The sequence below is a fragment of the Podarcis melisellensis genome (genome assembly GCF_964234715.1).
Source record: "Podarcis melisellensis genome assembly, chromosome: 17".
NCBI lineage: Eukaryota > Metazoa > Chordata > Lepidosauria > Squamata > Lacertidae > Podarcis > Podarcis melisellensis.
In genome coordinates, this window is record NC_138534.1 from 33,898,110 (window position 1) to 33,923,937 (window position 25,828).

The window sequence follows — 25,828 nt, forward strand, 5'->3', positions numbered from 1 at the left end:
TCTTCAGCATTGTTGTGGCTTATTGAGAAGAGAGCTGAGGTTGGTATTGAGCACATTCACCAGCAGGAACGCTGGATGAACTCCACTGGTGCATTTGCACCATATTACCACCTTGTTCCTCTCCTCACAGTAAGCTGCAGACTGGAGGTCAGGACAGTGCTGCCACATCAGCAGCTGCTACTGTGGTAACTCAGTGTGAGGAAATAATTGAACAGAGCAAAAGCATAACAGACATGTCAAAAATATAAAAAGTCTGAACACTGTGTTTGGCAGTTCTTAAAGAGAAATCAGAATTTTGTTTGCTCTAGCAGGTCTGGTAAGATTGGTACATAGGCAATGGTTTAGTATTGTGCCATACTTTATGGTGTAACTAGTCTGTCTTTTTTATTCTGCATTGAAATGCATATTCTTCCTAGAAACATAAAAAATAAACTAAGCTTGATTTCAGAAATTTGTTACTGTAAAAATATTTCTGTATGTTTAATATTCAGGGAAGGAAACAACTCTTCTTTGAGTGACAGCTGTTCTGGGATGCCTTGTGCCCAATGTTAATTGCACAGTTCATAGCCCTCTAAACATAAGGGTACATTTTAGGAGAAACTCCTAAACAAACCTTCTTTGTCACAGATCTATAATTTTTGTAATGCTATTCAAAAAGTAGAAAACTTTATTAGTAGTTTCTCAGTACAGTGTGCTAAATCTGACCTTTTAGTATCAAATATCAACATGCTTACAGGTGATCTTAATCTGCATACTCTCAATGATGGTTTTGAATCAGAGTTTAGGAAGATAGCATGTCAAGAAAACTGCAGTGTCCTGGACGGTGAGAATTAGGGTTTGGCTTGGTGCATGCTGAGAAGCTGAAAAATTCTGGAATTCTCTCTTTGCCTGTATCCTATTAGCTATTGAATGTTCAGGGTTGGGTCTAGAAGCCCTGTAGCGCTATGCAGCACAGCAAGAGTTTGGGGGAGGCAGGAGTCCCATTTATTTCGTTAGCACATCTGAAGATCTTTCCCCACCCAATCCTGCCAGCCTGAATAGATATTAGATTGGCCACTCTGGAAACAGAATGATTGATTCCTGGACTGGTACTGTGAAATGATCCAACAAGGTTCTTCATGTGTTCTTGATCTTAGTTTTTTTTGGAATGCTCACTGATAGTATGCATCCCACAAATAATCTCTGGGCCATCACAAATCATACACCCACACCTCCAGAAAAACTTTATCTATAAGATGGCATTGAATCTTGGCCAGTGCCACACTGAGCAGAAGGCACTGATAAGTGCATGTACCCAAGCCCTTTACAGTATCTTGCACCAAAAGTATTTGGTCATATATCAATCAGTGTCATCTCATGGGGGTTGGACTCGATGGCCCTTGTGTTCTCTTCCAACTCTATGATTCTATGATTCTAGGGTGTTTGGGCTTGCCCAAATATTATTTTTTGTAATGGTCATATAACTGTTTTGATTGGAGAAAATTCGTGTTGATCTTGAAAGCTATATTCATCCAATAATGGATGTGCTTGTTTTAGAGGTTCAAGGACAGACTTTGACTGGTTGACCTGTATTTTGATCTTCCAGAGAAACAAAGAACTAAAAACTTGTAACCAACTTCAGTAATTCAGTGTGCCCACACACTTTTCTTTACCCTCACCCCCATAGACTGCATATCACTGTGATAAATACTGGTTGTGTAAATTGTCTGCAGTTGTATTGATACTCAAAATGTTACATATTGCTGGAGATGCCTTTGGTGCTAATAGATCTCCATGAATAGTTTATGGTCCTTGGAATACAATTTTGTAGAGAATGAAAATAATAATGTTGGAGTCTTCTATGCCATTGTTTTGGCTGGGAAACATGTACTGTATCTCCCTCTAGTGCCTAGTTCATAAATAACAGCGCACCATAATTCATTCCCTTAGCTCAAGAGTTACTGCTGTAAAAACCACTCAGAATTGCTTCTGAAATACTAATAACAGTATTTGGTTGATTATTTTACCTTATAGAGTTGCATTCAACACCAGTCCAAGTATACCCATTGAAATCAATGGATAAGACTAACCTAAGTTCCTGCCAACCTAGCAGTTTGAATGCACGCCAAGAAAAGTGCAAGTAGATAAATAGGTACCGCTCCGGCAGGAAGGTAAATGGCGTTTCCGTGCACTTCTCTGATTTTGGTGTTCTGTTGCGCCAGGAGCGGTTTAGTCATGTTGACCACATGACCCGGAAAAACTGCCTGTGGACAAACACCGGCTCCCTCGGCCTGTAAAGCAAGATGAGCACTGCAGCCCCAGAGTCATCTGCTACTGGACTTAACTGTCAGGGGTCCTTTACCTTTTACCTTTTTAGGTTCATTTAGTTCAGTGGGTCTACTCTGTAGAAATTAGGATACAAACCATAGTTGTGAAATGTGATACTTCAGATAAAAGTGCAAGAATAAAAGCAGTTGCAATTTTTCATATACTTAAATTTAATATGCTTACACGTATTTAAATTTCTACTTGCGTCTCTCATTTAAATATGTTGCTGCATGTTCTTCAGTGCGAAACAAAAGTAACAACTGATAACCCAATTTAATTGCAGTTACTGTAGGCAGTTACTGAGGGTAGTGGTATGGGGGGAGAGCCTTAACTTGCCCACACTGAAATGCATTCTTTTATTATTAAACTTTTGGGGTGGAAAAGAGGCATTCTTGCTTCAGAGTTAATAGGGAATCTGAACATCCAGGTGCAGTAGGAATTAAAAATAGAAATGGAATGGGCAATGATGGAAGATATTTATAGACAATAAAGTAATTGTGTAGAAAGCAAATGTTACTACTACCACAGTTATTGGCATTTTTATCACTTTTCAGTCTACAAGAGTTCCCAGAGTGGTGTACAAATTTCATTGAGGACACTCCCTGCTCTCAGGCTCAAGATTTATGGGACAAAAGAAAAAGAGACTGGGAGGGAGTAAGAAAAAGCAAGTTACAGTTTTAATAACAGTTTCTGCAATTCATTATTGATTCAGGTTGAAGACAAAATAGAAAAGGAACCAAAGATGGAAGTGATACAGAAAAACAAAACGTCAAATACAAAGGGTATATTTTTGTCAGATCAAAGTCGTTTGAAAAAATTTACCATCCCTAAAAGAGCTCCTGATAAAGGTACAGTAGACAAATAACAAAATACTCATTTTTGATCACGTGTTATAGATCTGCCATAATTTATTAAGCAAAGAAACAATGTGATATGTGATAGAAATTGTCATTTTCAAACAGTTCATGTCTTTGTACTTCAGAAATGTATACTTTCCCAGGTCAGTTGTATCCTGACAGTTTCTGATGTTTATAATAGGAATTGACACTACCTGTGCCTTTTCGTCTCTCCCCTCTTCTGAAGAATTTCCCCATATGATTGGCTGTGGTAGCATCCCTGTCAGGAGGAAGTAAAGTTATTGGTTCCACAGGACAGAGCTTTCTGCCATAGCACCAACGTTATGGATTGTTATCCCTAAAATGAGTTGCTTGACCTTGTCACTACAGTTCTAGTCAACAAATCCAAACCTTTTTATTGTGCCAGGCCTTCAAATTTTAGGTTTAGCTTTTACCTGTGCTGGATTTATCCTTGTTTTCAACGTTTTTTTATTCTAGTTCATCCCATCTTCAGCCTTTTTATTCAATAATACTATTCTGTGAACTCCAACAGAGATGTACCTTCGTTATCCATTATAATCTTTCAATAAAGATTGATCAAATTATTTGTTTTTGTAAATTATTCTGTATCAGATTCAAAATTAAGTCACATTTGCAAAGATAATCTTAATGGTTTACTTGTGTTTAAGCATCCTTGCCAGTTGTGGGAAGTGGCAGATGCTAATACTATTATCATTATTATTAAATTTAAATCCTGCCCTTCCTCCCAAGGAGCCTAGGATGTGAGATTCTTCTGAGTACAGTAGAACCTCTACTTACCACCGGCTCTACTTGAGCCCAATCCAAGTTGTGACCGCAGCAAACCCGGAAGTAAATACCGGGTTTGCCGCGATTCATGCATGTGTGGAAGCGGCTTCTGCCGTTTGTGCACACACAGAAGCGGCTGCCGCCATCTGCACATGCGCAGAAGTGTGCTGCCGCCGAATGCACCTGCACACAACGGCGCTTCTACCAGCGACCCAGATCAACTTGCAGACGGACCTCCGGAACTGATTACGTCCGTAAGTAGAGGTTCCATTGTAGTTCTTCCTGCAAGGATTCCCACCTTCTTCTTTAAATATTGTCCTCCACTATGATGTGCCACCACTTCCTGAGTAATTGTACGGAGAAAAAGGGCTGCTCCCGTTAGGGATGCACAAACATGCTTCAATCTGTTCCAATATTTATCTGCACTTTCATCTGATATTTTCTCTTCCACTGCAGTTGGTTTATTTTGCACAAGTCTATGTTCCATTTTATCTACTAACACAGAAACATATGTAGCTTTTATAGAGCACGTAGACATGCATGACTCAACCACCAACAGATATTTACAGATTTGTTACCTCTGTGTATTGCCTTTCAATTTTAATTAATTTCTACAGGGAATGCCCTGTTAGTCTTTTTCAGCAAAACAACAAAGGGCTTAAAAATCAAAGTTAATGAAGTGCCTAATTGACGATCATAATGCTATCCATGGTTGCAAACTTAATCATGTCTAATAGTCCCATTGTATTCAGAGGGGCTTACTTCTAGGTAAATGGGGTTAGGATTGCAGCTGCTCTTGCTACCTTGATTTTGCCAGCCCAGCCACTATAAACTTGCCATCCTATGTCCTTTCCGTCACCCAGGCATCAAACACATTTCATTTAGCTGTTCATTTAAAAGTCAAGAAAATCTGAACGGTGAGGGAAAGGAAGATAATTTTAAATTTAATGTCACTTTTAAAGCAGAAAGTTAAGGTGGTCAGTAATGGGTAGTCAGAGCCAGATGATTCTTTCTACTTTGACAAAGGGACCTCTTTCCATAGGGAAAGAACAGCATTGAATGATACATTCAAATGAGTTTAAAAACTCATAAAATGTAGCAGATTAAGGCTAAATCCTAACTCCATTTACCTGGCAATAAGCCTCACTGAAGTTCACTGAGATTTACTTCTGAGTAAACATGGTCATGATTGTAGTCTTGGTTGTAGCAAAAAATAATTAAGAGCAAGAAAAGTAAAGAGGCTCTTGTATACCTCAATAAATATGCAAAAACTGTATGATGCAAAACAATTGACTTACGTATTTATAACATGTGCATGTTAAAAAGTTAGTTGTCAAGAACAAAGGTGAAAGCTTTCACAGGAAGACTCCTTGCCACAATGGGGGGCATGCATGAAAAATGGTTTACAAAGGGACATGAACCATCTTAATTCTCTCAATTTCTACTTGTATTCTTTCAAATAAAGGTTGACTTAAAGCCTGCAGCCAAATTAGCTTAAATCAATATGTGAACATCCCATATCCCTGTTTTTGCATCTTTTTGCTTCCTTACTTTTGCAAGGTCACAACGCTGCCATGACAGTAGAAGCCATAGCTAGCATAATTCCTCTGACTAAGCAACCATATTCTTTGAACTGTTGACCAGCCTTCCTATAATTCCTGTCTGTCTGTCTCTCACCCTTCCATAACACCTGTTCTTATGCACTGTGAATTTTCTTCAAAGCTTGCTTTCTGATTACCATTCTTGCCTGAGTTTCCTTTCTCTTCCTTTTCTGTTTATTTTTACCACATAGAGGGGGACACCATTCCTAATAGGGATGACTCCCCCTACTGGAGAAAGGCAGGGTCTTCAACTTGCAATGTCGTCTCCAGAGGGACAGTTAGGTCTTCATGTTTTTGTGTGTGTGGAGAGAAATGCTTGCTTGAGTGGTTGTTTTGTGTAGATTTTCCCTTTGTCTAGTCCTTCCTTCATCATGTTTGCTAGATCATCTGAGTAAGTTTTTTCACTGTGTTTTCCTGGTTGGCTGCCCCCCTTCTTCATTTCTTTATTTTAAAGTTTTGTTCTCGCCCTCCACCCTTCCATCCTACCCTTTCCACCTTGTATCCCACAGATTGGTGGAAACACAGACGTATATTGAGGGGCCAGGAGAGGAAATAGGAACCCCGTGGTTTCTTTATATCCTAGGACCACTTCTCAGTCCTTTCGCTGCCTCTGTGCAAATTTTAATCCAAGCCAAACTGGCAGCTTCCCTTTCCTTACAGAAGCTGGATTGGAAACTCCTTAGTACCTAAGCAGCAGGATGCTTCATGCCACCACACCAGTTCAACCAAGCAGTGTCACATGTGCCCCTGTATAACATAGATACTACTTTAACTGGCAATGAATTAATTTCCATGACCTAATTTAAGCAAGATTTTCTCTCCTGAGATTTTTTACTAAACCTTGTAACTTGACAGTAATCTCTTTGGGAGATTCTTTTGCCTGTGACCATCACTGTGTTGCCAAGAATGTTGCTTAGTAATCCCCATGACTGTAATTCTAATAGATTTCTTAAAACTTTTTATTTATTTGTTTTTAGGTTTACTAACGGAGTGTTCCAATAATCAGAGAGACAGTAATGAGATTAAACAACGGCTGATTCAAAGTTGCCTTGACAAAGAATGTAACCTCGAGTCTTTGTGGCAGTTCAATAATATAAAAATGGTTCACAATAAAGATCTGGAAGAAGAGTTTGTCGCAAAGAGGTGAATTGTGCTTATATGAAGAGAAATTAATCCATTTTATTTTATCATATTTGTCTTCCATCCTTACTCCCAATAAGTTTATATGTGGTGTTTTCTCACTGTATTCTAAAAACAATTACATGAAAAAGAGAGAGAGATTGACTTGCCCAAACCCACGTAGTGAGCCCCTTCATAGCTGGGGTTTGAACCCATGTCTTCTCCATTCCAGATCCAACACGCTTGTCCATTACATGTGCAAAAGCTATAGGATCCCTATCAGAAAAATCAAACACACACACAACTAGCTATCCATAGTCATAATTGAACACAGATGCTGAAGTTTAGTTCTGGTTTCTCCTAGTCCCATGGGCTTAGGCAATTCCTTCTCCAGTCCTGAGCCATACACATTGGACTGCGTGATGTGACTCTCTAGGCCACCTGCCTTCCTGAACCACATATGCTAAGCTCCATTCTGCAGGAAATACATGCCCATTCATCCTGAATCATCCACCTCCTTGAAACTCACATGGTTCAATGGGTTGTAATAACAAGATTAACAGTATTACATTTTTTCAGTTTTAGAGATAGGCAGCAGCTTTACTCATCAGACCAGACTCTCTTTCTTGGATATAAAACAATCCATGGCATGTAGAAGAGCCATCATACTAAAGCAGCCAATTACAATGTACTAAAGAAAACCATCAACTATTAAGCAACCATCCATTTGCAATGTGGTCAGGGCCAGATTGTTACCTTTTCTTGCAAGTGGGTATAAAGAAAATCAAATACACCAGTATTATGAAATTGCTTATAATCTAAGAAAGTGAAGAAGCATTTATCTGAAATGTATATAATTATTTGGAAATGTGTATAATGTGTTATTTTTCATTGCTAGGACTAAGTTGCGTGAAGCAGGAAGGCAAGATAAAGAAACATCTAGCTTTTTACTTGTCTCTAACAAGGAAGTCTCAAACATTTGTCAGAATGGCCTGCACACTGGTCATTCCAAGAAAGAACAACTAAAAATTATGAAGGAACTTGGAAATCCTCAACTTGGCATATATTTATTCAGACACATTGATGTTGCTCTGAATTATGCATCCGAACACTCAATCCCAATAGAAAATATCATTATTTTCAGGGTAAGTTTTATACAGAAATGGTAAATGCTAGGCAGGTGTGTAGCATGAGGAGTCGTTTTATGTCCGAATCTTTTATCCCAATGATTTTTTTCCTGACTATAATGCATTTTTGTATGCAGAAGCCAAATTTAGGTTGCTAGGTAGGATGCCGAAAGTCGGGACCGTTCTCTGAAATGCTACTGGCTCCATGCGCAAGGCCAGCTAGACAGGTGCAGCTTTATAGTCTCAATGCGTGGGTCAGACGATGGTGTTGGGAGGAGCAGTTTGGATTTGTTAAGCGCTGAGTGTGTTCCAGTCACAACAAAGAGGTAATTACAGGCCATCTTCAAACTGAGTGAAAAGGCAGTCCTCATTCATAATCTAACACAGAAATACCATCAGATAATAGTGGTTAGTATACCTCAGTTTCATATACATTTTTACTAAAATCTCAAGAATTTATATTTTCATTTCCTATGCAGGATTTAAATATCTTGCATTTAGACAAGTGTTATGTCTACTCCAGCTATTAAGTTTTTATACTGAAGCCTCTATGGGTGAGTGATAAAATCACATACTGTTTTTTTTTAAAGAAACCCTCCATCTGAAATCAGAATATAGGAGTACATTCTTGATATTTGTGGTGTATATTTTATTTTCATGTTCGTTAACTCACAGTTCATTATTTTACATTGACTTTTTTTAAAAGTTATATGCGCTTAAGGGGAGTGGCACTTTTTTCTGTGTTTAAAAAAACTTTGTTCCATATACTTACTTCATAGGAAAGTATGTCCAGCTAGGTAACTGAATGCAATCATATGAGCATTTTACTGAAAATAACTATGTTTTCTTTGATTTAATCTGATAGGTTCTCTTAGGAAAAGTGAAAAAAATTCAGCCTCCTAAAGGCAAGAAGAAAGTTGCTTTGGATCCAACTCCAAAATTTGATTGCCACATGTCCAGAAGTCATCCTTCAGTTAAGGATTCATTGGAGGACCAGGCCATTGGTTCTTTGGTAGGGAATCCTTAACTTTTGCACATGCGACCTAATCAGATGTCATATTTCATTATGCTTGTTGTATTCTTGAAACTTTGTTCTTTTATTTTTAATTTTTATATTCTATTATTAATTTATTATTATGAGTGCAGAATACAACTTAAAAACAGTACAGTCATCAGGGGCTGCTGCAAAACTAGAAAACTTTTTTGTAAAAATTGTAAAACATGCTGGAACGCCCACCTTAATAAAGTCTTTGCCTAGCACCCAAAAGACGTGTTGACACCAAACTATCTTCTCTGAAAAGGGCACTCCATAACTGAGACCCCATGACAGGGAAGGTCCCCTCTCTGGAGGAGGTCTTCAGATGAAGAAGGGAGGAATGGTATTTATTGTTGCTATTGGGTTGTGATGGGATTTGAAATGTGAAATAAACACAGACTCTGACCTGACCATTTTGCAGCCATGGAAGTTTTGAAACCATTTTCAAAGCAGACCCACAAAGAGCACATCATACTTTAAGGTGATAAAAAGCACTCCTGACCACAGTCTGCACTTGCTAGTGTTAACTCTAGAAACACTACCAATCTGCAAACTTGGTGCTTTAGGGGGAGTGCAGCTTCCCATTTCTACCCATAGCATGTCTCCCAAACCACAGTGCTCTCATCTTTGAAGATTTAAGTATAAGATAGCCCTTTTGCAGGTGGCACACTGCTTTTTTTCAGTGGACCTGCAGAACTCTTTCCCCAAATTTATGACAATCATGTAGGTTTGCCTCTGAAGACAGTTCAGAAACTTTAGCTAGTGCAAAATTCAAAAGCAGGTTGCTCACCTGAGCAAGAGGGTTTAAGCATATTACACCGATCCTGGTCCAACTGCGCTGGCTACTAATTAGTTTATGGGCCCTATTCAAAGTGCTGGTTTTGACCTATAAAGCCTTAAATGGCCCAGGACCACAATACTTCAAGGACCGCCTCTTCCCATATGAACCTACCCAGACCCTGAGATCATCTTTTGAGGTCCTTCTTCATGTGCCTCCACAAGAGATCCAGAGGGTGGCAACATGAGAGCGGGCCTTTTTTGCAGTGGCTCCCTGTCTGTGGAATTCTCTCCCCAGGGAGGTTTGCCTAGCACCTTCATTATACACCTTTAGGCTGTTCTGGCTTCTGGGATAGCTGTGCAGCCTGCAATCGCTCCATAAGACGCACACACATTTCCCCTTACTTTTTAGGAGGGAAAAAGTGAGCCTTATAGAGCAAAAAAATGGTATTATCTAATTGCACAAGTTCCATAATGGCAACAGGAAGCAGATTATCTCACAGTAGGCAGATAGAACTATATTTAGTCAGCTAAACAGCTGGGCAGCACTAGACTCTAAGCAACTGGGAAACTCTGCAACATAAACCCCCATCATAGCTGCTATCGCACAAGCCTGGGTGGCAGTAGCAAACCAAATGCCAAAAATCTTGACTTAAGAAAAGCATGGGCAGAGTGAGTATCTCTCACCGAACATACATACATATTTTTTTTTCTATGGCGTCTTTTCACAGTTCAAGCCCATGGGGGACTCTAAGTCAAAAACCTGAGATTTAGCATCTCATATTCTACCAATTGAGCTAACATCAGAAAATGCACAACTAAGTGGAACAACCTCCACATAAATCACAAGATCTAAAGTAAAGATAATATAATAAAGATAATAAAGTATATGAGCAAAATTTTGGCCCCGATGTCCTGAGTGCAGCAGACACACCAGATCTCTTGCAAACAGCACATACCATCACCTCAGGAAAACTCAATAAGTCCCTATACACATTAGTATGTAATACCCTAAGGCCAATTAGACATAAGTGAAACCAAGAATTAGAAGCCTGTCTGATAACTGCACAGTGGGAAAAGGACCTGTGTTGTGTCAAACCAGGTACCCATGACATTAGACTTAGAAAATATTCCTCCAGGCTTACAGGACACCAACACACTTTGGATGCATGGACCTAACACCCACAGATCATTGCTGTTGATGTAAACCGTGTGTAGGCAAACTAAGGCCCGGGGGCCAGATCGCATTCTAAATCTGGCCCACAGATGATCTGGGAATCAGTGTGTTTTTACATGAGTAAAATTTGTCCTTTTATTTCAAATGTATCTCTGTCCTGTAATCAAACCCTTTGGGACAGAAGTACAGACTAGAATTAACTTGGTCCTGGACAAATCCGTGTTAAATAGGAGGCACCAACATAATAATTGGCTACATACCTGCCAGGAAGGAAGGTTTCATTGAGCCATGCTCACAGCAAAATGAATAACCCTCCCAACATTGAAAGCCCAAGTCACACCAGACACAGAGAACTGGATACAAGACCTACACGAGAGAAAATTCTGCTCTATAAGCTACATAAAAACACACCCTTCTAAGAAATTTGGAGGACCATTTGGGGACTTTTCACCAAGTAGTACCTATAGCCGGAAGAAGTGGGAGACATAAGAAAGGGATGGAAACTTGTCCAGTTTAACAGTTCATAATCTGGGACTCGGAGCATTGACACCCATTTATCGTCACCCTACTCTGAGCACATGAGTCTGAACAGTGAATAACTTGCCAAACACCAGAAATTAAAAAGTCGTAAAAAGAATAACGAAGGGGTGTGTGTGTTTGTGTAACTGAAATCCAATGTGCAAATACCAGAATGGAAGGGGATGAGTTTGGGCCAGTCCACCATCTCTCATGGGATGTGGATGTCTGCATATGGCTAAAGAGTTTTGTGTGATGATTGTAACAGCTTGGGGGTTGATTTCATTCTAACCAACTTGCTTTTACAATAGCTTTTCATGATTTTGGTAGCAATTGCTTTATAGCAGGGATGTCCAACCAGTAGATCGCAGGATCCTTATCATGTACAAAAAGTTACGGGGGGGGGGGAGTTTATAAACTCTGTGCAACCCTCCCCCCAAAAAGCTCAACAACTCTGGGCAATCCACCCACCCCACGCACGCTCCTCCCTCCAATGACAGTGGGTAGATCACTGCCAGGTTTTTTTATATATACTGGGAGTAGATTGCAGTCTCTTGGGAGTTGGACATGCCTGCTTTATAATTTTGAGTTCATACAGACAGGGATAATGCTTTGTAATTGATCTAGTTGGACTCCTTTATGGTGCTAGGTGCACACAGGCCTCTTGCTTCTGGCAGGACTGACAACTGGGATGGGGGCAGGTCAGGAAACTGCTGCGGGAAGCAGTATGACTTACTATTTTGATTACTATAATGCATTGTATGTGAGACTGCCTTTGAAGGAGGTTCAGAAGTTTCAGTTGCTGCAGAATATGTTCCTTTTAGTATTAGGGCATTACAAGCACATGACAGTACTGTTATCATCTTTACTGGCTACTGGTCTGTTTCATTTACCCATTCAAAGTACTGGTTAAGACCATTTAAGCCTGTCAAGAATCAGCTCTTCACCTATGTGCTAACTGAAGACTCTGGGGCTGAGCGCATTGCAAGCCCTACCTTTATAACCCCAGAGCGGACCTGACTGGGCCAAACCTTCACTCAGGTCAACTTGAGAGCCTGGGAGCCCAGCTTTATTGCTGATAGACTCCCGAGTTCTTGTGGGAATTTTGGCACAGGAAGACAGAGTTATGTCTTCTGTGTTAGATGCCGGAAATGTTGGCTGTGCAGCTGAGCTGCAAAGACTGCTCTCAGTAAGACAGGGAACAGGTATATATATAAATAAAAAATGTAAATTTTTAAAAAAATCTACCCTTTTCAGAGTTTAAGGCAGCTTATAATCAAATATTGAAATTGCAATAAAATAAAATAACTAGTAATTCAAGCTCTTACATTAAATATTTGAATGTTTCCACAATAACTATAGTGTTTGACTTTAGATTTTTTAAAATTTTAGTTTTGTATGATGTTATAAATGGAAGGTGAGATATATTTTAAACTAGTGGATGTTTTACAAGTCAATTTTGCTGAAATATGACCAAAACCTGAAGTTATTTTAGCAGTCTTTGTCTAGGATTCACTTTTACTAATCCTGCAAGTGATATTCTTGTGATATTTTTCATATTTGCAGATATATTTCTATGAATACAATGAACATTCAAAACCAGTGGAGAAGCCTAGGCAATGCCTTCCATATGCAGTAATAGAAGTAAAGCGCATTAATCAGAAAAATGCAACTGTCTCTGCTTCAACACCTTTGCAGTGCAGACCTCAAAAATTGCCTAAGCATGTGGGTAAGCTGATTTTATAAATGTGTATTTCTTATTCTTAAATTAATACACGTGCCTGTTTCCGCCTCCTCCCATTTTGTATGACCCTAACCCTAACCATGCTTTGTTCAGCCACTCTAGATGCTCCCCTATGCTACAGTGGCACTGGGCTTTGCTCACCTGTGAAACATCTCTTGTTTGTTTGTTTGTTTGTTTGTTTCTTATTGCCCTAAGGTCCCTGGGCAGGTAACAGCATTAAAATACAATATTGAAAACAATTCAAAACAGCTAATAGCCATAAAAATAAGATGGGCCCTGAAAACATACTTATTTCAAGTGTCAAAAGCAAGGGTCTTCCGAATTCTCCGAAACCAGATGCACTTCCGTGGGGAGGGAGTTCCACAGCTTAGGGCCCACTACAGATAATGCCCTCTACTGGCCTACCCCGAGTCTTTGACAAACCATGGGTTAATGTGAATGCATCTGTTTCCTCAAGTCTTTGTCTATTTAGATTGCCTTTTTTTTTCTTGTGTCCTTCAGCTATTCTGTTTCTCTACCAATTCCCCCTGCCTTCTTAGTACTCTTGTCTGTCGTCTCGCCTCTCTTTCTGGCAACAAGGTTTAGCTTTTTCTGTCCTTAGATCTAGAGTGGTCTTCAAAATGAAATTAAAAATCCCCTTTTATTGCTTTCATCTGCCTTCTCTTGCATTTCTTTCCTTTAGGCAGCAATCCTAAGTACACTTATTTGGGAGGAATTCCTATTAGAGCCATTGGAACTTACTTCTGAGTAATACATACATACATACGGTAAAGGTAAAGGGACCCCTGACCATTAGGTCCAGTCGTGACCAACTCTGGGGTTGCGGCGCTCATCTCGCTTTATTGGCTGAGGGAGCCAGCGTACAGCTTCTGGGTCATGTGGCCAGCGTGACTAAGCCGCTTCTGGCGAACTGGAGCAGCGCACAGAAACGCCGTTTACCTGCCTGCCAGAGCGGTACCTATTTATCTACTTGCACTTTGAGGTGCTTTCGAACTGCTAGGTTGGCAGGAGCAGGGACCGAGCAACAGGAGCTCACCCCGTCGCGGGGATTCGAACCGCTGACCTTCTGATCAGCAAGTCCTGTGGTTTAACCCACAGCGCCACCTGTGTCCCCACAGCGCCACATACACCTTATTTTTGCCTCCTGGTATTCCTCCCTGTTTATGAGCCTGCTGCCTATTCCAGCCGAGGGGAACTTTTGGCATAATTAAGCTTGTCAGGCCTCCCCAATTGGCTTGCAACACTGCTTTGGACAGGCTACACCCACCCGTCGCTAAACTGATGTATGTTGCCACGCATGGCACTGGTAAAGCCATGGCAGCAAATGCTCCCAGTTGTGCCTTTGCAACCACAGCTTGAATTCGATGTTATTTAAATCTCTGGTGAAAGCAGCATGACTTGCATATGGTGCCAAATTAAAACTGCAGATGAATCATTGTGAGTGCACTCTTAATGCACTCCAGTTGTTCCTTTCCCATGCCTGATGTCAGATGCCCTCTAACTTTTCTCCCTTTCTTCTCTTTCCATCTTCTCTCCTTGTCCGTGTAGCTGTTCTTTCCTTAAAGTCTGTCTATGCAAAGTTATTTTCCATCCAGACTGACCTTTTTCCTCACAGAATGTTGTGAATGTTCAGTTTGTTCTTTTTAAAAAGAAGATTAATGATTTGTTGAAGTGTTAGGCACATCAATTTGTCTACTTAAGTTTCAGTTGCTCAGTAGCCAATACTTCGCAACTGTTCTTTGATGTCATAGGAAGCATCACTCCCAAATATGCCACATTTTAACCTGAAGATACTGCACACAGTTTGGTCAAAAATATTTTCACAACCCTATACTTTAATCTGTTTCCTTGTATTTACAGGAAGAGGAAGAAGACTACCGCTGGAAAACTGTACACGAGTGACAAGGATAGGCAAAAGCCAACTCATCTATGAACATTTCAGAAAGCCCACGATAGGTTGTGCAGTAAACTCAGAAAATAATGCATCTCCTTCATTTTCTGGAGGCCTACAGAACTGGAACAGCTCTATAGTTGAAACCCAAATGAAGCCCAAATCTACTGGAAGGTGGGATTCCCCACATATACAAACAAATGAAATTAATCTTCATTGTTCCCCCGATCTGGATGTCAGCAGAAATGTTAGAAGTGCCCATATTGAAAACTCTTCTTTGAAAACTCATCCTGAAGTTTCTCCTGCCTGTGATAGCGGCTCAAGTACTGTAATTACTTCAAAACTGATTAAGGATCCAAGGTTAAAAAAAAGGGAACAAGTCCTAGAGAAGCAAAATGGAGAAGCAATCTTGGAGAAGCAATCTTCACAGTGTGAGAATGAGCTGGACTATAACTTGGAAATGAAAGTATCTGCTACTCTAAGCACGCCATATCCTGTAACTGAGAATTTTCTTCTTAACTCCAAGAATGCAGTTGGTCAGAAGCAATATATGGAGAAAACATATTTGGAAGAAAATTTGGAAGGGACTATATTGCCATCTGTGTTAAACAGAAATAAAGATTCCCCAGTGAATGGTGAGCAAGGGTTAATAAGTAGTGTCAACAAAAACATTTTGGGTTCTCAGAATACTGATACAGATCACTGTTTGAAAACCTATGTAGGTGATAGTTCTTTAAAATCAAAGGTCTGCAAAACTAATAATTCAGACAGAACCCTTATGGAAGATGTAAGAGGAGAAAAAGGAACAAGACATTCAAAATTGCCCTCATTACACCTAAATCCTTCTAAAACATTGATTAATGAATGGAAATTTCCAGACCACAACCCAGAAAGTGCAGCATTTGGCGATTATAAGATGGGAGGAGAAATGGAGAGCCAGTTACAAGAAGATGGTGCTTACATTTCTGAAATGCATTGCTCAGCCAATTTGGATACAAAATGTGCTCAAAACAATTTTACTTCATCAGAGGAAGAACAGAATGATAGTGCTAACAGTTGTAGTCTCCAAGATTACACATTACAGTCTGAAGTTTGTAAAAAACTGCACATTTCTGAAAATGTTATGGGAGAAGTCTGGGATGAAGATATCAGTGAGCAGTCTATAGAGAATCAAATGGATGCAGAGAATTTTGAACAAAATGGGTGCCATGCGGTGACAGAATTTGAAAAATTCAATAAGATTGAAGCACCTGTAATCATTAATAAACCAATATATACAGCATGTGAAGTAGCAAACAGCTCAGTGGGTGAAAAAGACTACTGTACTATAGAGAAAGTAAAAGATAATTCTATCGGAGAGAGAATCGTGCATCAATCCCCAACTTCCTGTGGAAGTGACACAGTAATGAGAAATTTTAATGGGGAAAGTGTGTGTCTTCCTGAGTCAGTTTCATTGGATAAAAATATTTTTAGAGATAGCAAAGAATGTCTTCTTTCCTCAGGAATATTTGTTGATGAACAAAGGAACTGTAAAACAAACACCACAGCAAATACCAGTGATTTTGATCAAATATACACAAGCGAGTTGGAAGAAAAAGGTAAAAGAGATACCCCTACAATGCAGATGCCTTCCTCATCAGAAAGTTCAGCAGAGGAAACATCAGACAAAGAAGATTCTGTCAAGGAGGACTGGATAAGTGATATAAAATGCTGTATGGAGACTTCAAGGAAGCCTGAAATTTTGGATTCAGAAAGCTCAGATTCTGAATTTAACTTCAGTGGTCAAGGTAGAGGCTCAACAACAGAAGGAAAGCTGATAAACAATAGCAAAGAAAAATGTGAAGACCCACATAACCAAGCATTTCTAACTAAAGATACGGACATGGTGACTTATCAAGAAAAACATTGCACTGCCTCTGTGATAAGTACCTCTGTTCCTGTACCTTTGGAGAATATAAAGGATCTAGAATTCAAAAAACCTCAATCTCAGTCTGAGATTTCAGGTCTTTCAAATGAAGAGTTGAACAGTAATTCCTCTTGTGAAGATGATAGTCTAGAAGTATTTGAAGAGGATTTAGAGGTAAGATGCAATGACCAGAACCTGAACATTGTTAGTGACTTTGAAAATACATTAGGAGAGTGTAAAAAATGTATCTCCACATCACAGAAGCCATGTAAAAATGGAAACTATTGGGAGAAAAGGGATGTGTATCATTATTTACAAGAGCGTATGGATTGGGATAGTCTCTTAGAAAAACCTAGTCAGAGTACAAAGGTTTCTGGAAAGCCCTCTGTGGAAGAGAATAAAAATGATTCGGAAGAAAAAGCTGAATTTGTATGTCCTGACCTGCAGATTACAATCACCAACATAATTCAGCCAAAACTGAATTCCCCTCATAGCTCTTTCAGAATGAAGACAGATATGGGGAAATGTTCAGGATATAAAAAGGATATGAAATGGTTGCAGGAGAAAAATACCAAACATCACAGAAGGAAAGAACAGAACAATTCAGAAGAGAAGTATATATTTTCTTCATCGTCCAAGGGACAAGTTGAAACATTTGTGCAGTCTGAAGAGTATATTAAGAATGTTTTGAATACTCTTAACACTCAAGCATTGTTATGTAAAAACAAACATCTTTCTCAAAAAATAGATGGAGCAATGTTTCACTTAAGAAAAGCACATCGAAGAGTTCAGAAATCTTTAAAAATATTAGCAAAAGCTGGAAGGAAAAAATCAAGTGAATCATCAAAATCATGTGAAGTCCTACAATGTGGATCCTCATCTAGCTGCGTTTCAGATATGCCTTGTAGCTGTGATAACATGAGAAATGCAAAACTAACTAAACTTCAAACAGCCTCCGAGAAATCTGCTAGCTTAGATACCATGGAATTGAAAAGTACAAAGCCAAGCAGTGACAAACCCATTATGAGCAATGAGCAGAAGATTCATTTAAATGTCATCTCTGGATATATTACCCAAGAAAATGTAAGTGCCAGCATGGTAAGCACAGAGCACGACATCAGCTCTGAAGTTAATAGATGTACAAGCAAAGATAGTGCAAAACATTTGAATACAGCTGTTGAGAAAAAGGAGTCATGTGTCAATCAAGAAGACAAAAGAAAAGATGAAAGGACTTGTGACTCTGATATCAAGGCAACTGCAATTAAACTTGCCACGCCAGTTCAAGCGGCATTAGAATCTTCTGCAAAAGTGAACATTTTAAAACCGGATAATATTTCCATAAGGCTGGAAAATGTTTTTTCTGATGAAAATGAAGCTCTGGAAATAGCCCCAGCACCGCAAATAAAGATAAGTTTGAGTGACAAAGCCTCATCCAATGATTACGAACTGTCTCCTGTGTCCTTGGAAAACAACTGTTTTTCAAATGAACCTTTTAATAACTGCAGAGACCTCAGTCATGACATCAAACATCCAGAAGTAGGATTTGAACAAAAATCCCTTGATTTTATCATTAAAATATCAGAGATCTTGAGAAAGGCAGATGAAACCACATCTTTGAATGTATTACTTGAACAACTTATATTTTGCAGAAGCGTTCTTCCCTCCTTTGTTAGAGCTTTTGAAAAAAAGCAGGAATGCTCTTCTGAACAAGTCTTGGTTTCGAGGGAGATACTTGAGAGTACTGAAAGAAGGATGCAGACTATTAATAAATTGAAACCTTCTGCTATAGAATCCCTGATTGAACTACAGATTATAATGGAAACCATTGAATTCATTGAAAATAAGAAGAGACTTATAGAAGGTGTACCAACCTTCCGAAGCTTGCTTTGGTATGATGATTCACTGTGTAGTGAGTTGTTTGGTGGGGAGTCAGGTTACCAACAACAATCAAATTTCTATCCTGCTTTTCAGAGAAGACTAGAATACAATGCTCTTAATGAGTTACAATCCCATCACAAACAATTAGTGGGTGCCTTTAATAACACAAGATGGGAACATAATTCTTACTATTCCTTCTTGAAGTTGAGGCGAGAAATAGAAGAATGTGAACAAGCAATGAAAAGCAATTACAATTTCTCTGATTTTTTCCTTTCTGTCCCATATGTTTGTGGAGCTAACTTTGGAGATACTCTTGATGACTTAGAACATGCAAGAAAAAATACAGTAGATTTAATAAGCAAATCTAAAACTCCTGGCATTAATCTGAGGGCAGAAAAGGAAGAGCATCTTTGGGTCATAATGGATATTATTGCTACAAAAGTAGAATTCATAAAAACCTGTGAAGATGTGAATATAAAAGCATCACTGTTTGGACTTGAGCACATATTTTTTGATGCTGCTAAAAGTCTTGCTTGGACAGAAAAAGTTAAGTTGATAAATGGAGATTTTAAAGGTGAGGAAAGACAAGCAATGAAAATAAATGAAGCTGACCTATCTAAGCTCTATGAGACTTACCAGCTTATGATAGAGGAGTTTGGAAGAAGAAACTTCAACGGTGCTGTTGAAGAACAGACTTTCAAGAAATCTTCAGTGGACTCTAGTAATTGTGAAATGGCAAGCAAGCAACAAGAGGCAAATTATTGTATTACAAAGTCCCTCATTGTACGCCAGGATATTGCTTGTATTGGTGAAATATTAGGTGAAGCGCAGTCTTCAGATACTGAGAGATTACAACAGCTCTTGTGCAGATGTACAGAGCATATGAAAATGTTGAAACAGTATTTTCAGATTTTACAGGAAGAGAGTGACAGTGTTTTGATCACAAAAGAAAACGTGCTGGGATTCTTGAAAAGTGGTGGCATAAATCCTATCATTTTGAAACCAGAAGCTGTTGAAGTGTATGCTGAAATGACAATGGTATATGAAACAGTTCTTTTTCTCCAAAACTCAATAGCAAGAAGAGTAGATAAACCAAGATTTCGAAGTTTATTATGGTTTGATACATCACTTACACCTGAACTTTTAAGATGTCAAGAAAAAATGGCTTCCTTCTCTTACCGGAAAGGCAACCTTATAGAAATTATAGACTCTTCCATCTCTGAACTTCAGAATGAGTGGAAAGCTATTCATGGCTTCTCAAAAAATTTGAATTGCTCGTATGCGCTTCATCTTTTCTCAAGGGAGCTTAAAGAACTTTCAGAAACTAAAAACGTGCTACAAACATCGAAGTCCTTCAGTTCTATGTGCGTCAATTTGGTACCATATACTATAAGTTTAAACTATGGAAGTACTGTGTCTGAACTAGAATACAACTACAATCAGTTTTCTTCACTTCTTGAGAAATTGATGATGTGTGAAAGGAAGGATTTAGGAAAAATGGCTCACATTATGAAAATAATGAAGACTATTGAGCATATGAAGTTCATCTGTTCTAAACAGGAAAAGTCACCTTTGCCGCTGGTTATATATCAAATGGTTAAAAACTGGAGAAAATCTTGCGAGTTGAAAAGACAAGGTCTGGATACCACTGAGGAACATAGCACCAAACACAGTATGTGCAGCAGCGGCCCACCAGCTTCCCAGGCCTCAGATTCCCAGTCTCAACACAAAAGACCTGCCAGTATCGCTTCAGAAGATGGTTCCAGTTCATCTGAGGAGACGAGTGATCCCTCGCGTACAAAAAAGATAAAGGTAAAACCACTTGGCTCAACACTTCTGTTTTTAAAGAATGATATAGTGACAATGCTACATACTTTTATTTGGTTCTAAATATATTTAATGTATTATTTTTGTTCACAAATGTGCTGATAGAATTCTTCAAAAATACTGAAAGCATTACACATGGCTACTAGTCACAATGTACAGTGGTACCTTGGGTTAAGTACTTAATTCGTTCCAGAGGTCCGTTCTTAACCCGAAACTGTTCTTAACCTGAAGCACCACTTTAGCTAATGGGGCCTCCCGCTGCTGCTGCGCCACCGGAGCATGATTTCTGTTCTCATCCTGAAGCAAAGTTCTTAACCTGAAGCACTATTTCTGGGTTAGCGGAGTCTGTAACCTGAAGCGTATGTAACCTGAAGCGTATGTACCCCGAGGTATCACTGTATGTATATTGCCCAGCATTTGCAATATTGCTTATAAACACTGCCTCTGATGCTGGAAATTGTATTGTGGCGACTAGTGACCGCTTATGTCTTAACTAAGCTTTTTATGGGAAGATGGGTAGTATTAGTGGCATTCCAGGAACATTAAGGGCACATTAAATTACCGAATACTTCAAATAGGGATGTTGCAAATATTCAAACTGAGCTTGCCAAAAATGTAGGATTGATGGGAGCAGGGCTGTCCCAGCCTTCCCCACTGCCCAACACCAAGACTCCTTGTTGGGGCATGGAAAGGATGTAGGAAGTGGCAAACAATCCTCAGGATTATCTTTTCCCACAAAGGACTGGGACTACTGCAGTCTCATTCCTCATGAGAAAAGATGTTATGCTAAGGTATCAAAAGTGCCCTCTACTGCCTGCCTGCCTGCCTGCTTTCCATGTTCTGCCCAACCCAAGGTATATTATTAGACCCTTGGAGTGATGCAAGTCAACCTTTGTAACTTTCTGAGTGCATTCAAGGTCTTTGTGAGGGTTTAAATAGAACAGTCTCAAAGAGCTCAAGCCTTTGTAAACATTTAGTCTGAATCCGTCTAAAAGTAATCCATCATCATCATCATCATCATCATCATAGGCCATGGCATCATTCAGAAAAATAACAAAAGGAAAAACAGCAATAACCATAAAAAGAAAAAGTAATCACATAGTGAATGAGTTTTGGTCTAGGCTCACCTGGATAGTAGAAGTGTGCATGGACACGAAAGCTCATACCAGTAACAAACTTGGTCACTAAGGTGCTACTGGAAGGATCTTTTTTATCTGGATAGTAGAGCATTGGATCAATGCTGTGTAAGGCCACCATAAGGAACATTATTACGGTTTTGTAAAACCAAATACAGTGGTGCCTCGCAAGACGAAAAGAGTCCGTTCCGCGATTCTCTTCGTCTAGCGTTTTTTTCGTCTTGCAAAGCAAGCCCATTGACAGCTTAGCAGATTAGCGCTACAGCAGTCTAGCGGCTTCTAGCGATCAGCTGTTAAGCGGCTTATCAGCGGATCAGCTGTTAAGTGGCTTAGGAAAAGGGGGAGCAAAAAAAACCCGCGGGAACTCGCAAGAATTTTTCGTCTTGCGAAGCAACCCCATAGGGAAATTCGTTTTGCAAAGCGCCTCCAAAACGGAAAACCCTTTCGTCTAGCGGGTTTTCCGTCTTGCGAGGCGTTCGTCTTGCGGGGCACCACTGTAAGAAAATAATCTTGTGTTACAAACTAGCCCACATACTATTGCAGTTATGGAGGTTTGAAGAGGTTTTCCCCCCAATAATAATCCTCCTGCCTTTAATTGTATGATCAATATACAATTAAATGCTTGTATCAGAAGATACTATTAAGGGAAATGTTTTTCCTCCCCCTTTTATTAAAGATTTTCTTGGGTAATAAAAGTACATGCATCTCTATTTTCAGATTGTAAAGTCCTTTTTCAGATCAGTTATATTCAATGTGAGAAATTGATGTTGTATATAGTATAAAGTGGGGGGAGGAGGGGGTTAGTAAACTACTACTTTTACATAGTGTATGTGCAAGGCTAAGAAGGGAAATATATGCACAACTGGAATTAGCAAGGAAATTTACATCAGTGGTATCATTACTTCTAGTTAAGAAGTTTTGTTTTGCAGAACTGAAATAGAGAATATCATTTCTTTGGTTGTTTCATAAAAATAATACACCACTTGTAGAAAGAAGAAAACAACCCTCAAAGTGATTTGTAAAATCAATAACTGTGTTTCCCAGACTTGGGGTCTCCAGCTGTTTTTGGACTACAAATCCCATCATCCCTATCTAGCAGGGCCAGTGGTAAGGAATGATGGGAACAGAGTCTCATGATCCAATCTGAAGTCTTGTCCAACAGCACAAAACGCTTTCCCATTGTTTTTACAATTTTATAGAACTTAGAGAAAAGGGTTAAAAGAATTAATGTGCATAATACACTTACATCAGTTTGTTTTCCTATTTCAATTTATTAGATTGCTGATTCACTGATGACAACCACAGAAAAGATAAACGAAGAAGAAACTAGCAGGAATTTAAGGTACAAATAGTAAAACAGTAACAAAATACCAGTGCCTAGTGGACCTATTTGAAACGTGTTACTTCCATAACTTTTCATACAAATTTTGCGGATCAGTGTTCAAACTTTATTTAGAGGATTTCTGTTGCACTGTTCAACCAAAAAGGCTCCCGTGCCTTTCATGCTATCAGCTGGAACTATATCACGTATGTTTGTAATCACCACTTGCAACAACAGCTTTCTAAGCCATCAATCAATATATGGAACTCTGGAAATTATCCTTTAGATTATATTGCTAGATTGTTTAATTCCATCTGTTTACCTTATTTCTATGAGTTATACTTTTTATGTTTAGATTATTTTATTTTTTTATTCTGTTTTGGTTTGTACTTGTATTTTGAAAACCCAATAAAAAATTACTTATTTATTGAATTTATAAACCGCCCTATATCCGAAGGTCTCAGGGCACTTCACAGAACAAAACCAGAATATAAAACCACAAAATATATAATCAAAATAAAAGCAACAACCCAATAAGCAACCCCCCAAACCTCACCTTTTAAAAGGGCATAGGATTTTTAAATGATTTTAAAAAACAAAATGCCACCGGAAAGGCAACCAGGGTGGCTTTCATAGAAACAATTAAACTAAGACAGTTATTGTCCCCAGGCTTAAAATCTAAAAGACCAACCACAAAAGGAAAATGGGATAGGTAGGAGGAGGGGGTGAAGCGAAGCAAACTCAGATACTGCACCTTAAAGTTAAATAGTACTTTTTTTAAAATAAAAAGCAGCTGGGATGGAAACAGTTCAGGGACAGGTCTTTCAGAGGTTGAGGGAAAGTCTCTGTTTCTCATCTCTCCTACTGTGGCAGGGTACTATAATGGCTGATTCTAGAAGACAGTATTTGGCATATAATGTGCACATATCTAAAAAGACTTCTAATTAATGTTATTTGACAGACATTTAGAACAGAATGTAAGCAGAGAGGTGGACATGAAATGCAGATGAGTATAGACAGTGGTAGTTTAACAGTGGCAATTCACAAAAATAGTTGTGTTGCTGATATGACATCCTGGCATTGGAAAGCCGATTAATGCATGCCTTGCAGACAGTACATGTATGTACTGTCTCCCCACATGAGCCCTGTGCCGTCGCAGATTTGTTTCAAAGGGTTGAGGGAAATGCCAGAACAGATTTAGGGGGTACACACACAGAGAAAATAAAGTTCCTTTGCACAGTAAGAAGTCTTGCATTGATGGAACAAATGGGTTGATTTTTCCCTGCATTTCTGATGTGCCATATTTTTTTAACCAGCTGCTGAAGTAGCCTTTCACGTGAAATTCCTTGTGGACCTTGGTTAAAATAAACTCCGTTATCCACGTTTATACAGCCAAGTTGTTCATTTGGATATCATCAGATAGATCTGGTCAAGAAACAGCCTCCCTTGTTCTTTAAAAGTCATCTCTTCATAAAACGTAACCTGAGAAAACGTTATTTATCTCTGAGGATTCATGTGTTTTTCTTGAAAGAAATTTCGTTCTTGAACAGTCAGATAGATAACTTGAATTTCAAGTAAAATATTCACATTTTTGTTTCTGTTCTCCTATTAACATGATTTATGTGCTCTTGTATCGAAGAAACCTGTGTTGTCTGTGGGAAGGTCATCTGAACAGTATTGGATCTAGTATTAGATCTTCACGAAATCTAAAGTTGATGAAACATACTTTTGAGAGGTCTTTAGCCTGTCTTGTTTTTGCTTTTTACTTCTATAAATTCCATCTATTAAATGCCTTTTAAAACGTTTCCCTTATTTGGAGGTAGACATTCCCTACACCCTTTGAGGGATTAAGATTGCCCATTTGGGCAGTGGACATAACATTTGAATATTCTGAGCACGTAGGCCAATAAGTTTCTCTCACATACACCTTGAGTAAGTTGTTCAGGGTCATTAAAACAAAAAGATATTGTGAAGAGCTCCAAAAAGACCCCTCCAAACTGAGTGAAAGGTCAGTAAAATTGCAAATACAATTGAATGTAAACAATTGTAAAGCGATAGATGTTGGGCGGGGGGGCACTTTATTTCACATTTACACTGGCAGTGACAAATCGGGAACAAGAACTTGAGGTTGACCCAGTATGTAGCAGCAGCGAAAAAGTTAAATTCTATGATAGGGATGATTAAGAAAGGAATTAAACCTGCTGATAACATGATTATGATATGATATAATGTTGATTATACAAATCTATGGTGTGATCACTTTTGGAGTACTGTGCACTGTTCTGTTCTGTTCTGACCACCTCACCTCAAAAAGCATATTGTAGAGTTGGGGAAGGTTCAGAAAAGTGCAACCCAAATCACCAAAGGGATGGAGCAACTCCCCTATGAAGAAAGGCTGCAGTATTGGGGGCTTTTTAGTTTGAGAAAAGGGGGAGTAAGAGGTTATATGATGGAAGTTTTTAAAATTACGGCATGGAGAAATTGGATAGAGACACGTTTTTCCGTCTTGTACACAACACTAGAATTCGTGGATATCTATTGAAGCTCTGTGTTTGAAAATTCAGGACAGATCAAAGAAATATATTCTCTATGTAGTATGTTCACTCCCACAGGAGGCAGTGATGACTACTAGATTGTTTGGTTTTAAAAGGGAATCAGACAAATTCATGGAGAAGAGGGCTATGAAAGACTACTAGCCATGATAGCTTTGCCTCCACAGTTGGAGGCAGCAATCCTTCTGAATACCAGTTGCTGGAAACTCCAGGAGGGGAGAGTGCTTTTATGCTCAAATCTTACTTGCTGGTTTCCCACAGGATGCTGGA

General features: G+C 39.0%; 1 protein-coding gene across 1 annotated transcript in view; it reads left to right on the forward strand.

Annotated features, from left to right (window-relative positions):
* The window catches only part of TEX15 (testis expressed 15, meiosis and synapsis associated), a 31,212-nt gene that overhangs the window by 3,466 nt on the left and 1,918 nt on the right, over nt 1-25,828 (forward strand). Inside the window, exons 2-8 of the mRNA XM_081893594.1 lie at nt 3,020-3,155; nt 6,529-6,694; nt 7,569-7,815; nt 8,663-8,809; nt 12,870-13,032; nt 14,908-20,534; nt 22,963-23,027. Coding sequence (XP_081749720.1) covers nt 3,020-3,155; nt 6,529-6,694; nt 7,569-7,815; nt 8,663-8,809; nt 12,870-13,032; nt 14,908-20,534; nt 22,963-23,027 — 6,551 coding nt within the window. The remainder of the gene's footprint in view (nt 1-3,019; nt 3,156-6,528; nt 6,695-7,568; nt 7,816-8,662; nt 8,810-12,869; nt 13,033-14,907; nt 20,535-22,962; nt 23,028-25,828) is intronic.